General features: G+C 34.0%; 1 protein-coding gene across 6 annotated transcripts in view; it reads left to right on the plus strand.

Moving 5' to 3' along the window:
• The window catches only part of LOC123870224, a 100,181-nt gene that overhangs the window by 65,958 nt on the left and 17,345 nt on the right, over positions 1–16,878 (plus strand). The window contains exon 1 of one of the 6 annotated variants that reach the window (XM_045913440.1): positions 9,800–10,071. The exons of the other annotated variants lie outside the window; for them this stretch is intronic. Coding sequence (XP_045769396.1) covers positions 10,042–10,071 — 30 coding nt within the window. The 5' untranslated portion in view covers positions 9,800–10,041. Of the gene's footprint in view, positions 1–9,799; positions 10,072–16,878 lie in introns of those variants that run through there. 6 annotated transcript variants of the gene reach the window in all.

Consider the following 16,878-nt stretch of genomic DNA (forward strand, 5'->3'; position numbering starts at 1 on the left):
ATCTGTGTCTATACACAGTAGGTATACACTCTTAAATTATTTAAATATCAAAAACGCAAAAAAATGCGTGGTATTAATTATTATAAATTATTTTATTTAACAAAAGAATAAATTGCCAGTAAATGAACTGGGAATTTCAGTGAATGAACGAACTCTATCTAGTGCATAAACTCTCGATTCCTATTAATAAATTCTTAAGTATATTTTCGGCTTGGAATTTTAAAAAAAATGTCAGATTTTCAGTTTTTGACTTATTGTATATTTTTTTCTACATTTTGCGCGATAAATCAAAAACTATTTTACATAATAATAATAAATAAAACCTGTTTTAGAATGTATAATAGAGCCCTTTCATATGATATTATCCCCTTTGGTATAGTTATCTTAGTTTGAAAGTCACCTAAATTTTCTGGAAAACAGTCCAAATGACTACAGAGAAAATGAAACTTAACGCCCTTGTTGCATCCAAGTCGCTGGAAGTGCAACATCAGCTACTGAATGTGTTAAGAGTAGTGAGAATAATATACCGTAACACAAGTGTCTGATGTTATCAGATTTGTTCCTTTGAGCCGAGAAGCCACATGTTCTGATGCTTTTTAGACAATCTAAGATCTCTCATTAAGTGATCCAAATAATTTTGATTGAATGGTCTAAGTTGAGATGTAAAAAAGTCACTACATCGTCACTACCTTCTGAAAGTTCTTGAAATGGTAGATTAGAGGTACTGGGTTGGGGCTGAGGTACAGATTTATCACCAGAAGTCAGAATCGTTCAAATTGCAGACTGCAAGTTACAATAGAGCCACTTGGAACAATTTTTTTTGCTGTTTCTTCTGGTAATATTCACAACGCAGAAATAATAATCATCATGGTGTTTAGATGGTTTGCGCCAAATTATAATTTTTTTTTTTAGTAAAAGTAGTTAACTATTCTTATTTGCTCATAAACGCAACGAGGAAATACAGCTTCCACATAGGATCCTATAAAAATTGATCCTATAAAAATTGGAGTCCAGGCCTTGCTGTTAGCTGCTAATGGGTTCTCAAAGTAGCCCGAGTATGCTTGTTTTACTGGGCACAAAAGGAAAGAATGAAAGGAGCTTACCCAGTACATCTTAAAAGATCCGTTATAGATACATGCATCCTGCCATGCCTTACCTATGCCAGCCAAACATGGGTCCAGACAAAGAATATAAAAAGAAATAGTGACTTGCTAAAGGGCGATGGCAAGGTGCATAAATTAAGCAAAAAATATTCAAAGTGAGAATTGAAGACATAAGAAAAAAGACAAAGCCTACAGACACCTTGAGACATGCCCTAAAACTGAAATGCAAATGGTCATATTGTATCGATTTTTACAGATGAAAGAAGGACAGGTAGGTAGACCGAAGACGCGTTGGTCTAATGCTATTGTGCAAATCGCGAGAGAAAATTAGCTTGATAGTACCAAAGACAGAGAGAAATGGGGATACCCAAGAGGGATCCATATCCAAGAAAGAAGAATACCAGAATAAATATAAAAAAAATTCAAAAGAAAAATAAAACCGACTTCAAAATCACAAACACTAAAAAGTAAAAAATAATTTAAGTTATTGTGGTTTTTGAAGTCGGTTTTATTTTTATTTTGAAAATTTTTTATTTCAAAATTTTTAGTGGCCCCACTGTACTATAATAATATGCCATGCCCAGCTAAAACCCTACTGTTTACTAAGCAATTACACTGATCGCGAGCAATTTGCTCTTATCCATTGAGGAGTTCTGTTCTCCATCTCAGAAGATATTCATCAGAACTTCATCAAATTTATATGGGACCACCTGCAAAGTATACCTAGCTTTTCAAAAAAAAAAAAAATTCCAAATCGGTCCAGGCGTCTTTGAGCAATCGGTGAACATACATTAAAAAAAAGATACCAACGAATTCAGAACCTCTTCCTTTTTTTAAAGTCGGTTAAAAATATACTAAGATTTACTAACATGGTGTTATACTATAGAGTAGCAAACAGAGGCAAAGCTTCTAAGAAGCGAGCAAAATTTATAACTATTTTGGTAGGGCTGGCACTGGAGGATACAATTTAATTAACAATAGTTATTTGTTCAACAAGATGGTAAAGTTTGTTTTTGTTGTGATTGCCTAGTTTAAATATCGATCTTTAAATATCGATCGATAGATCTAAATATCGATTTTGAACGAAATCAGTCAATTTAGAAAGAATTATAAATGGTGCCAACTTTTTTAAATTTTGGTTACAGTTTCCTATTTTGTGATCCCAGGGAGCTCTAAATATCGATTTTGAACGAAATCGGTCAATTAACAAAGAATTTCAAAATGGCGTCGACTTTTTTAAATTTTGGTAACAGTTTCTTATTTCGTGATCCCAGGGAGCTCTAAATATCGATTTTGAACGAAATCGGTCAATTAACAAAGAATTTCAAAATGGCGTCGACTTTTTTAAATTTTGGTAACAGTTTCTTATTTCGTGATCCCAGGGAGCTCTAAATATCGATTTTGAACGAAATCGGTCAATTAACAAAGAATTTCAAAATGGCGTCGACTTTTTTAAATTTTGGTAACAGTTTCTTATTTTGTGATCGCAGGGAGCTCTAAATATCGATTTTGAACGAAATCGGTCAATTTACAAAGAATTTCAAAATGGCGTCGACTTTTTAAAATTTTGGTAACAGTTTCTTATTTCGTGATCCCAGGGAGCTCTAAATATCGATTTTGAACGAAATCGGTCAATTTACAAAGAATTTCAAAATGGCGTCGACTTTTTTAAATTTTGGTAACAGTTTCTTATTTCGTGATCCCAGGGAGCTCTAAATATCGATTTTGAACGAAATCGGTCAATTAACAAAGAATTTCAAAATGGCGTCGACTTTTTTAAATTTTGGTAACAGTTTCTTATTTCGTGATCCCAGGGAGCTCTAAATATCGATTTTGAACGAAATCGGTCAATTAACAAAGAATTTCAAAATGGCGTCGACTTTTTTAAATTTTGGTAACAGTTTCTTATTTTGTGATCGCAGGGAGCTCTAAATATCGATTTTGAACGAAATCGGTCAATTTACAAAGAATTTCAAAATGGCGTCGACTTTTTTAAATTTTGGTAACAGTTTCTTATTTCGTGATCCCAGGGAGCTCTAAATATCGATTTTGAACGAAATCGGTCAATTAACAAAGAATTTCAAAATGGCGTCGACTTTTTTAAATTTTGGTAACAGTTTCTTATTTCGTGATCCCAGGGAGCTCTAAATATCGATTTTGAACGAAATCGGTCAATTAACAAAGAATTTCAAAATGGCGTCGACTTTTTTAAATTTTGGTAACAGTTTCTTATTTTGTGATCGCAGGGAGCTCTAAATATCGATTTTGAACGAAATCGGTCAATTTACAAAGAATTTCAAAATGGCGTCGGCTTTTTTAAATTTTGGTAACAGTTTCTTATTTTGTGATCGCAGGGAGCTCTAAATATCGATTTTGAACGAAATCGGTCAATTTACAAAGAATTTCAAAATGGCGTCGACTTTTTTAAATTTTGGTAACAGTTTCTTGTTTTGTGATCGCAGGGAGCTCTAAATATCGATTTTGAACGAAATCGGTCAATTTACAAAGAATTTCAAAATGGCGTCGACTTTTTTAAATTTTGGCAACAGTTTCTTATTTTGTGATCGCAGGGAGCTCTAAATATCGATTTTGAACGAAATCGGTCAATTAACAAAGAATTTCAAAATGGCGTCGACTTTTTTAAATTTTGGTAACAGTTTCTTATTTCGTGATCCCAGGGAGCTCTAAATATCGATTTTGAACGAAATCGGTCAATTAACAAAGAATTTCAAAATGGCGTCGACTTTTTTAAATTTTGGTAACAGTTTCTTATTTCGTGATCCCAGGGAGCTCTAAATATCGATTTTGAACGAAATCGGTCAATTAACAAAGAATTTCAAAATGGCGTCGACTTTTTTAAATTTTGGTAACAGTTTCTTATTTTGTGATCGCAGGGAGCTCTAAATATCGATTTTGAACGAAATCGGTCAATTTACAAAGAATTTCAAAATGGCGTCGACTTTTTTAAATTTTGGTAACAGTTTCTTATTTCGTGATCCCAGGGAGCTCTAAATATCGATTTTGAACGAAATCGGTCAATTAACAAAGAATTTCAAAATGGCGTCGACTTTTTTAAATTTTGGTAACAGTTTCTTATTTCGTGATCCCAGGGAGCTCTAAATATCGATTTTGAACGAAATCGGTCAATTTACAAAGAATTTCAAAATGGCGTCGGCTTTTTTAAATTTTGGTAACAGTTTCTTATTTTGTGATCCCAGGGAGCTCTAAATTTCGATTTTGAACGAAATCGGTCAATTAACAAAGAATTTCAAAATGGCGTCGATTTTTTTAAATTTGGTAACAATATCCTGTTTTGTGATCCTAGGGATCCTCAGATATTGATTTTGAACAAAATCTATGACAGTTCAAGAAAATAGATTTTAAACACTATTTAAATTATTATCATTAACATTAAATTAAATGAAAACACGACGCGCGACGTGTACTGCAGCCCCTGAGCTTGAGCACAGGCCGAGCCGGTATAAACCGATTTCTCTCCGTACGCGACGTAGCGCCTGTGCTCACGCACACACGCGCCTCAAGCTTGTAGTAGTGTACCTATCGTAGCGCGCTTGTATGAAGCTTTGACTCTGTTCGCTACTCATGTGGTTATACAACGCAATACCACACTAACAAACACTCGTACAAACATACAGACAAGTATATACTCACACACACTCACACACACACATGGACGCACGCACACGCACTTTTGAACGGTTTGAACGGAACACGGTTTTGAAATTGAAATTGAAAAAAGTGTAAGAATTTGTAAGAAAATATTTAAAAAAGGTATATCAGCCGGTTTTTTATTCCAGCTCTTAATACATGTAAAAACGTCCAATCTGTTCATTTACTTGAGCCTTTACCCTAGTACCTAATTATATCGACCGCCCCATATCAAAACAAAGTAAATGTCATTTTTCCGAAAATCGTTTTATGTCATAAGCCTAACTTTCATAGTATGTCCCGTTGTATTGTAAGGACACCCACATTAAAGTAAAATTAAAAGCTAGTAAGTCGCTTTGACCATTTTAAAACATAGTAAGTCTATGAACTGGCTAGGTTTTTTATAGATTAATGCGCCTTACTAAGTTTTTCAAAGGAATTAGATTAAATAAAATAAATATCACCCATTATCTAAATACCATGTCAAAACAGTAAATACTTAATGATGCATTAAAACTTAAAAGTAAGATAGGAAAAGTCAATGACCTCTACATGTCAACTGTTAAATATGGCTTGCAAGGGAAATACTTTGCATACTTACATAATGTTTTTAGGGTTCCATATCTCAAAAGGAAACACGGGACCCTTATAGGATCACTTTGTTGTCTGTCTTTCTGTCCGTCTGTCCGTCTGTCGTGTCTGTCAAGAAAACCGATAGGGTATTTCCCGTTAACCTAGAATTATGGGCAGCTAGATAGGTCTCAACTCTCATAGCCCAAGTAAAGGAATAAATCCGAGAACAAATTTCGTGATTCTAGATCAACGGGAAGTACTGTATAGGTTTTCTTGACGGACGGACGGACAAATGGACAGACAACAAAGTGATCCTTTAAGAGCTCCGTTTTTCATTTTGAGGTACGGAACCCTAAAAAAGAAAGTGATGCACATCTAATGAATAAATGTGTAGGCCAGTCTTCACACTAAAATATTTAAACCCCTTTAATTTAAAAACTGTCATAGCCTAGTGGTTAGAACGTCCGCCTCCTAATCGAAGGTCGGGGGTTCGATCCTGGAATCACGCACTACTAACTTTTCAGTTATGTGCGTTTTAAGCAATTTAATATTGTATATCAAATCTTTGAAAAGAGCAACCGCTGAGTTTCTTGTTGAAGACTACGGCCTAAACTTCTCTTGAATTTAAACCACTTACTAGGTTTTGATCTGAGAAAGAAATTTGACATTAATTGACAAAATTGAGAGACCTAAGCTTGTATAAGAACACAGAAGTGTCATAATTCGTGTTCACTTTGCCTAACGTCTCTCGGAGAGCAGAGAGAGATTTAAACTGTTTCTTATAATCACTGGCCATATTTCAAATGCAAAAGTGTGTTTGTTGGTTTAATATTCAATCACGCTGCAACGGAGCAACCAGTCGACGTGGTTTTTTGCATGGATACATTTAAAGACCTTGAGAGTGACATCTCTCTCCGCATCGTATTCTTTATTGCTGAGGGTTGTGACCTCTTTCCATTATTCCTACATCTAATGGTAGGTTTTCTTGGGATAATAATGCGGTGGGTTCAAAGAGCCTACGGAACTCGACTAGAAAAACGAGATTTTGACTCTTAGTTTTAACGGTTATGAATTAGTTATTATTATCAGTGATAAAATTGATTAGGGCTGCCAGGTAAAATGACATTTATCTCGGAAAATCAAAGAGTTTCCACGAGATTTTTTCCAAGTTTGCGCTACTAAGTACATATATTATGAAGAGGAAAGGTTTGTTTGTTTGTTATCGATAAACTCTGAAACTACTGAACTACTTGCACTAAAGACATAATCATCAACATCAACCGACAGACGTCCACAGTGAACATAGGTCTTTAATAGGGTCTTCCACATGCTACGGGTTTGCGCCGCCTGAATCTTTGCGCTTGCGCTTGACGACAATCATGCTTTAAAGAAAGCAATGATGAGGTCCAAGTTGGAGCACGCTTACCTGGAAGATGCCTATTCACTCTTGGCTTGCAGGTATCTATGGTATATATGGCAGGAAACACGGCCGCCGAAATGGCGTTCCAACCTTTAGGCTCTCTCCATTGCCCGCAGCATGAATCTGAGCTTCCTTATGATGGTTATATTATGTACATATAATATCTCATAAGAAATCTCTAACACACAATCCAGCTAAGTAGGTTCAATTTCAAAAAAAGCTAGCTAGCCGACAAATCTAACTCAGTTAGGCAGCCTTCGGGAACCTTCGAGATGTCTCTCGTCCAAAATTCCTCAATGCTTGAAGACCAGTCTTTGAATAGTGCATGATGTCAGTGATGAAAAATGGATCCGAAATATAGGTCTTTTTTTGTACACAGGAAATGCCTGACGCATACCCCTCCGTCATGTGGGGCTTGCACCAAACTTGCACTACTACGAAATCCATTTCGGAACACGGCACCCGGAACGAGGCGCGCTATCTCCTAACATAGGTATAATACCTATTTAGAACACTTACTATCTGTCATCATAATCTATGACAACCTCCGAGTATTTACCTGGTAAAACCGTAACTTTCGAATAAATTTTAGTATATAAGCAGGCTTCATTTAGAAATGAAAAAATCCCTATTTTATTTTTCAACGATTATAAACACAACTTTCATTCAAAAATAATAAGCTTAAATTCATTTTAAATAATATTTTGCGACGAAATGACGCGCACAGTCCTTCCGCCATGACAGTCCAGTGGACACTGAATTCCATAGAGCGCCTGCAAGAAAATAAATAGCACAGGAAGTTTTTTGGTTAGTTTTAGATTATTTAAGAAACGAAAAACATTTAGTATAAAACTAACAGTTAAAATTGATTGCTAAACCTAAACATATCATTTTCTGGAGGTTGGCTTCAAAGTATCAAGATGTTAAAGAAAACTTTTACAGAACAAGTTGCGAACAGCAATGTTTTCAACTTAGTTTTTTTTTTTATTGGGATAATGTATACTAAATAAAAAGAGGCCCTTATAATCTTCACAAACTGAAGTTTTTAATTGCATGTATTTAATAGCTGTTAATGCTTTAGAAAAATAAACAATTTACTTCAAAGTACAGCATTTTTGCGATTTGTCAAATAGCAATTACCTTAACTTTTACTTTTAGATGATGTAAACAAAACTAAATATATAATAGGTATTCTATTTTAATCCCGTAACCAAACTTCTGTTAGTTGAAACATTGTTAAATGATACAAATTCTAAGTTAAATTCTATAAAAGTATGTTAGCAGGTATCCCATATTTTTGAAGTAATTTCATATTTAAGGCACGAACCCTGAATTTTAAAGTTTTTTAAGCATAAATTTAAAACTCTAAAACCGAATGCCATACTTTTTCCTCGGAAACAATTTAAGAGCGATCTTTTCAGATCTCTCAATTGTAGCCTATTTGTAACGAAATCTCTATTTCTTGTATTGTAATTGGCAATAATTATCTTTTTATGTGTAACCAAGACCTTTATGTTACTATAAACTAAACAATATAATATTTTGCTTCACCGTTACAGTCGTTTTCGTCATAATACCTTTGTAACTGGAACATTACGTAGTACCTACTATTACATATATTTCCGATCGCTTTATCAAGAATCGACTATTATTCATTAGATAATCGTGTTTGAACATACGATTAAGTATTATTCACAACTTTTTTATCAGTGACATCGAACTCGCCAACGCAATCGCCTGTAAAATTAGAAACAATATTGTTAGGTATTACTAGTATTCCGTTTGGCATTCATTAATTACAACTTGGATTCATTCATTTGCAATTCGACTACCAGCTTCAGCTGTCGATATCACTACTACTAATAAATAATTGAACACCTGCAAAAATTACAAGTCTGTCAATAAAACCTTCATAATTAAGTTAGAATAGTCTAGGTTGTAGACAATAATATCTTTATTACAATTTTATCGTATTTGGAGTCATACTTATACGTATACACATCTTTTCTTATGGTCTATTCTTACTTAACTCACTCGTATTCAAAGTTGGAATAGAGACCACATATGAACGGATAGTAAAACTGCGATCACTTTCAACTTTGGCATACCTATTTAAGTTCTTGGTTTAGAAACACAAAGCGAGTGTCATCGAATTATCGAAATTCAGCACAATCTACTATATACTGCAGGAAAGTAGGCTGACTCAGGGACTTATCCAGTTATCGACAATCTTGTTACTAGAAGCTGCTAATCATGTTATACACCTTTACTTCAGTCAATTTTTCACAAGTTTTTTTTATAATTCATCGATCCATCCATACCTGGGGCATCCTACTGGATAATTCAAATAATATTATGTTCCTCTTAGAGCTGCACAGTAAAGGAAAACATCGTGAAAAGCCTGTATGCTTGAGGATTCTCCATAATGTTCTCAAAGGTGTTTGAATCTTGTTAATCCGTATTTGGCTAGCTTAGTGGACTATTGCCTAAAGCCCTATTAATTTTGAGACGAGATCTGTGATCCGTAGTGGGTTGGCGATGACTTGAGATGATCATGGTGACTGCATGATAAATCGGCAGGGAATCAGGGATGAGTTAAGATGACTTTAATAACTCAAAATTGAAAAAACCTCTGACACAAAAACCCTCTATAAGAAAACTAGAAAAGAGCTGATAATAACTTTCCAACACGGCTGAACCGATTTTCTTCGATTATAGCTAAGAACACTCTCGATGAAGCCACTTTTCAAACAAAAAAACTAAATTTAAATCGGTTCATTCGTTTAGGAGCTACGATGCCACAGACAGATACACAGATACACACGTCAAACTTATAACACTCCTCTTTTTGGGTCGGGGGTTATAAAAATATAACTGTTGTTGTGTATTGTTATGTTAATTGTGGCTATTATCGATTATGTATAGCGGAAACGTGTTGTCTTTATGAAATCGTAATCATTTCGAGTGACGCCAGTGACTCATTGCCGTAATCACTGATGAAGTAATTAATATATCTATCAGTTCACTTTGAGCGATTGCTTCACATTCGCACTGGACTATTGTAATTTGCGTTTAAAGAATAGATTTAATATTAATGTAGGTACCTATCTAAGTCTAAATCAAGATATTGCAGCTGCAAAGTTCCTTATCAAACAAGAACAGTCAATTGATAAGCAGTTTGACCGATAGTAAATAAGTTTAGTCCAAACTCTAGTGAAAACTGTGATTAATGAATTGGGATTTGGGACAGGCTAAAACTTAAAGGTGCTTTGTGAAATGGCGTTACTCAAACAGTGGTTTGGAATTGTGAGTATAATCTAACAATTAAACAGGAGAGGAGTTAGATTTTTGGATTAGGTAAGGTACCTACTTTTCTCTCTGTCGCTATAAAGAATGTTTTAATTTTACGCGTTTAGTTTTTAATTATACATACAAAATACAAATACAGTTGCCAAATAAATTTTCCATCGTGGGAAGTGATATCAATAACCATGATTAGGGTGAGGTACAACACCCGATACTAGTTTTTTTTTTTTTAAAGAATATTAGCCATGTTAAATGACTAATATTCCCCTTTCCTCTCCAACTAAGCGTCAGGCTTGTGCTAGGAGTAGGTGCGACAATAGTGCAATGGGTGGGGTTCGAACCGTCGACCTTTCGGTTTTCAGTCCACTCCTTTACCGGTTGAGCTATGTATTGAGGCTCTGAAAACATGTCATCGTATATTATGATTGTTTTTGATCACATAAATCATTGTTTTTCGATTATTATTGAAACAAACTAATGGTAGGTAGTTAGTTAGGTAGTATCTAAGGACAACTCAAATCATACTTTGAACTGCCAATAGATATTAAATCTAAAATCTAAAAATATTTGGCATAAAACAGCCTCGATAGCTCAACGGTTCAGAAACGGACTGAATTCCGAAAGGTCGCCGGTTCAAACCCCACCCGTTGCACTATTGTCGTACCCACTCCTGGCACAAGTTTTACGCTTAATTGGAGGGGAAAGGGGAGTATTAGGCATGATTAGCATGGCTTATATTCTTTCTTAAAAATAAGAGATAAGAGATAAAACCGACGCCATTTTTCCACACCACCCTACTAATTAAAACATGTAATAAAAATGAAAATACGACTATAAAATCAAACGTGGGCAGCATAAGCTTAATAAGGCGCGGTCTGCGCCGGCGCATGGGAGTCGAAATCAAATAGGTCGAGAGCTCTCAACCAGTTTGTAGTTCGCCGTTATCGTCTCGACTGTGCAACCCGATCCGCCTAGATTTTATATCAGGCGATTGCTTTACATCCAAACTGGTTTACTCAGTTCAAAAGTTGCGAGAAACCTAATCGCAGCCAGTTACTTTTGTCTCTTTGAAAAAGTATTATGATTTCTTTTTCCTGAAAATTTGATTTATTTCTGACGGTTTAGAACACATTGTTATAGGAAATGATAAATTCTAAATTGGAGATTCTGAAGCTATGTTTAAAAATTCAAAATTGGATAAGACGTGAAAATTCCGATAAAAGAAACTGTTTTATCATAACAAAAATATTGTGCTAAAAAGGTTTAAGTAAAAAATGTTAGATTACATATTTTGAGAGGCCTGGACAAAAACTAGAATGAAACTAAAATTAAATAGAAATTCAATGCCTCCAACTCAACCGAATCTAATTCGAAATATTTTTATATATAAAAACAATTTTAGTGCAAGTTCGCGGAACGTTGAATGTCACACAGACCAAAGTTCTGCCCGATGGACTGTATCAAGTTATAAAAAGTGCGCTGACCTTGCCTCGACAGTTTTTACACCATGATGTCATGATGTTTGTATACAGTTTGAATAAAAAGCACCTGTCTGGCGAACATAACAGCTTTTCAAAGTTAAAACTTAACATTTAATCCTTAAAAGTTAAAAAAAATGGTAAACAAACGTTGAAATAAACGAAACTTTAACGAAAATTTAAAACTCCTTATCTAAATTCAGCTAAGCCCGTTTGTAGTAAGAAAATCATAATTTATTTTGCTTGAAAAAAAAATTTTAATAATAAACTTATGTGTGCAGATGAATTTAAGTTCCAGTTTCAAGTTTAATTTAAACTTCTAACTTGTAACATTTGGAGTAAAAAACTTTGTCATTTTTACGGGATTAAAAATTTTAGCATTATGTACTTTCAGTCCTGTTAATTTGCTTTAAAATAAGTATTTTCTGAAAGAAAGATTATTTCCATTAAATACAATATTATCGACTTTAGCAAAATTATGTGAGTAGGTAAAGATATCAAAATTCGGATTTCTCCGAAGGAAACTTTTAAAGGTCATTATTAAAGGTTATATTCTAGAAGGCTAACCTGCCAAATAGCCGTCATATAATTTAGACGTGTTATAAACCTTGAACTGGATATTTTGTTGAGTTTTAACGCCGAAAACCGGATATTTTATTTTTTATTTAACTTGGACTCTAGAATCTAGACTTAAAAAACTTGGGCTTAACTTATTTTTTTAAATTTACGATATTTTAAACCTAATATGGGGCCTCTAGCTGTCACCATATCTTTCCACTTTATTACCCCAAAAAAACCCTAACAATATTATGTGATTAATAGACCCTTTCAGACACGACCCACAGAAATGAGAAATATGACACAGACGAAAGGAAGATATAGATACCTCTAGTATAAGTTTGTGTCGATCATAATATTCGCAAGGACGTACAACCACTAGGCTTGAGTCCTGCAAGATAGATAACCTTGTGATTCGCTACGGATGAGTATAATAAGCTTCTTAGAAAACTAATTGTATGAATACAAAGTGTATTATTGAAACAATGGTATATTATGTAGAATGTAGAGGCTTCAAATGTTTCAAATATACACACACTATTGTCGACTGTCAACCATCCAAGAGCATAGACGTTCTGACTTCTAATCGCTGTTCCAATTCTTATGACAAATTCGATAGTCAAAATTGTTTAAAGAGTTATTTTTTTAATTTATTTACACCAACAATTTCCATACAATTATGACTATAAAAATTACAAACAGTGTATGGTTGTCCATTACGTCTTAAAATGAATTTTATTCGATTACTATTTTAATGTTATAAATGTCTCTGACTAGTGCCGGCTGATAACTTGGTTATATACAAATTACAACCATCAATCAAGGCTCCATTTGGGAGGAAGTCGGTAACCAACTTGTTGGATCATCTGTTGATTTAAGCCAGAACTAAGACCTGAGTTTTATATTAATAATTCATAACTTATTAATACAATACGTACTTATAGTTTTGTAGCTAATGGAAAGTGATTGACGCATTGTTTCGTTGACAGACAGTTCTATTTATAGTTGTTTACTTTTTGTTACTGGGATATTCGTGTCATCAACTAAAGTCAAGTAAAAGTATAATTATTTTAAGTTACGTTTTACCTAAAAACATTGGAGAGCAAGCAAAACGTAAGACACGCACTAAAACTAACTTTTTTATCGAGACAAATCATTAAGTTTCTTTGTTTGAAATGTAAATATCTTTGGTTGAATATTGTTTGTTACAAAGTAAACTCCTGTCAACACATTAGTTAATTTAATACAAGTTCATTCTTATTTGAATACTTACTTCTAATTTTTAATGGTTACCTACAAATTTTTTTGCTAGTGAATTAAAATTCATTCCTAAATTTCAATAAGAACGTGCGCTCAACTTAAATCACGTCTGTCTACTTGACAAAACTTAACTAAAAATGGGCATTAATGTGAAATTGATTTAGTTTATAAATTCCATAGACTAAACAATAGTAATAAAGCTTAATTTATTGCGTTTAGTAAAGTAACACGGAAATATCTAAACATCTAAAGCGTAGGTGTTATTTTTGGACAGTCCAGTGAACTATGTAAATAACTCGATAATAATAATATTATAAGGAATATAAAATAGTTTTTTATAAGTTTTATAGCTTACGGCTGCGGAAAACGTGACTAGGATCAGAATATCTCACAAGGAGACAAGATCCTGCATAAAAATAGTGAAAGAATCATAAACTTTGTCACTTTGTTTAAACAAATCAGTTTTATCATGCCATAAATCTACGTCGGCGCATCTCATACATTTTTATCCACGACAGAACAGAGAAAGAATAGGAATAAACTATTATTCCTATTCTTTCTATCTAGGTAGTAGATAGGTAGTATTACGAGTAATTTGAATGCCTCTGTTTGGGGTAAGAGAATATATTTCTACATTTTTTTTTCGTCGATCATAACCTTTTTAGGTCCAGACCCAGTCCAGTTGCATGACAGGTGGTTAAAGTTAAGTTACATTTACGTAACTCCACGATCAAAATTAAAGAATTTGGTCAAAAGTTAACAAACATTGATAACAAGGTTAGCAAGGTATGATACCTACTTGTTTTTGATAAAGGTAGGTATACCAATATGTATATTAAAATTGATAGATGAAAAAATCATTACAAGAGCAAGTATGTTTCTAATTTCTATGGTTGATATAAGATATTTGACACTCATACTTTCCTCAAAATTACTAAACTGGTTTTACGAAGCAAGCACTCAATTTCTACGCATTCTGAACTGACGCAAACTTGTACTTTCAACTTTCTTGATGGGTACTGGAACGTCAAAAATGAGCTTGTGCACATTAATGGGTCAATGACATTACTTACTAAATTATAACTTTAAAAGTTATGATCGCAGTACTGTTATAACTACTGGGTACCTACTACCTACCCTATGAATTGTTGATGAACAAGGTGTCTACAAATTGATGCAGGCTCATCGACAGGTGACTTTTAACCTGTTTTCTTACGTAACTATGATACTAACATGTGAGTCACGGTGATTCACTGATTGATGATTAACTAATACCTACCTGGCGATCGGTGGGCGCGGGCAAGGCAATTCAAACTTATATGGTTTTGAGTATGTAGGTACCTAGTACCTACTAACTTAAGAGGGGTCTCTCCGTCACTCGCCCCATACAAACGTAGTTCGTCTCTCATTGGAATACTAACAAATCATACTCAATGTAATATTGTAGAAACGTACCGGGAACTAATATCTATGCCTGTTTTTTTCCAGATTTCCATTAAAATATTCGGTTTCAAAGTTACGCGGTCTTAAAAATTCACGTACAAATATTTGAGCCCCTGTAATTTTAAAACTACATATTTTTAGAAAAATCTAAAACACCGTAGGCACAAATATTAGTTTCTAGAATACGTCTGCAAAATTTCATGGACTTTGGTTGCTTAATATTCAAATGAAATTGAGACTACGATTGTATGGAGTAAGTGACGGAGAGAGCCCTGTTAATATCAATAGCTTTCTATTACAGTATCAATCAAGTTTCCTATTCTATCTTATTTTTATCACACTAATATAATATGTAATAATATTTGTTCTACAATCGTAGACGTAGATTATAATGCAATTTTTAGGGTTGCGTACCTCAAAAGGAAAACGGAACCCTTATAGGATCACTTTGTTATCTGTCTGTCTGTCTCTCTGTCTGTCCGTCCGTCCGTCCGTCCGTCGTGTATGTCAAGAAACCTGGAGGGTACTTCCCGTTGACCTAGAATCATAAAATTTGGCAGGTAGGTAGGTCTTGTAGCACAAGTACAGGAATAAATCTGAAAACCGCGAATTTGTGGTTACATCATCAGAAAAAAATTAAAATGTGTTTCAATTTTCAAAGTAAGATAACTATACCAAGTGAGGTTTCATATGAAAGGGCTTTACCTGTACATTCTAAAACAGATTTTTATTTATTTTTATATATAGGTAATAGTTTTTGAGATATCGTGCCAAATGTTGGAAAAAATAGGTACCCAAGTACGGAACCCTCAGTGCGCGAGCCTGACTCGCACTTGGCCGGATTTTTATAAAATATAGGAATAGCGAGCGAGAAAAATTAAATCGGCAGGTTAAAGAATTAAATCGGTATAGAAATCTAAAAGAATAAAACCAAGAATTTTCATGGAATAGATACGTACTAAGTAGGTAGGCATAGGTACGTATTCTAGAAACAAATAATAAAAGTTTTACAAAGATTAGACCTTTGAAAGAACCTTGTTAATGTAACAGCTTGCTCATTACTAATTAATTACACTATTTGAAAGCCTACAGCTACAACAGCAATTACGAAAGCGATCTTCAAGATTTATTCCCACACCTTTTAAGGGTTTTCACATTAACCGATACGATATCGTATCGGAAGCCTGCTCGAATCGGAACATGTATTGTACAATACAAACAACAGTTAAACTTTTAGACGTCGTTTTTAAACCATTAAATTAAATTAATACATAGAAAGGCTATTTCACACAAAACTCGTGTTTTATGAAGCTGTCAAAATTAGTATAGCACTGGACATCAAGTTGTTGAACAGACGAGAAAGTTTCTGTCCGGAGTGACTCATTTACATTGAAGTAATTGGTTTAACTTTAAACTGATAGACATCCATTGGTGGGCATAACCTACTTCTCCAGGATTACAACAGATCAAGGTATTGTACTTGCATCCAGCGGCTTCCAGCGGTTTGCTTGAGATCTTCCCATTACTTAAAGGGCCTAAAGCTGTTATTTTCACACTAATATTATAAAGGCGAAAGTTTGTATGTGTGTGTGTGTGTGTGTGTGTGTGTGTGTGTATGTTTGTTACTCTTTCACGCAATAACTACTGGACGGATTTGGCTGAAATTTGAAATGAAGATATAAAATATCCTGGATTAGCACATAGGCTACTTTTTATCCCGGAAAATCAAAGAGTTCCCACGGGATTTTAAAAAACCGAAATCCACGCGGGCGAAGCCGCAGGCATCTTCTAGTACTTCATAAAACTTTTATGTGCTGAATGACTTACTTAGACTTATCTTAATATTTTATAGTTTAAGTTTTTATTGACTTTTAATTCTATTATATTTTGTACTGTACTTTATATTCCTGGCTGAAGTTTAACAATGTCATTTTTTAAATAGGTATGTTTATTTCTAAATACTTTTAGATTTTAGGCTTCCGATATATCGAAAGGAATAAAGGAGAACTAGCTGTAACTAAATATTGTATAAAAAATGTAACTTATAGGAAAGCGATCGAAAATAGCC

This window comes from Maniola jurtina, chromosome 12, assembly GCF_905333055.1.
Source record: "Maniola jurtina chromosome 12, ilManJurt1.1, whole genome shotgun sequence".
NCBI lineage: Eukaryota > Metazoa > Arthropoda > Insecta > Lepidoptera > Nymphalidae > Maniola > Maniola jurtina.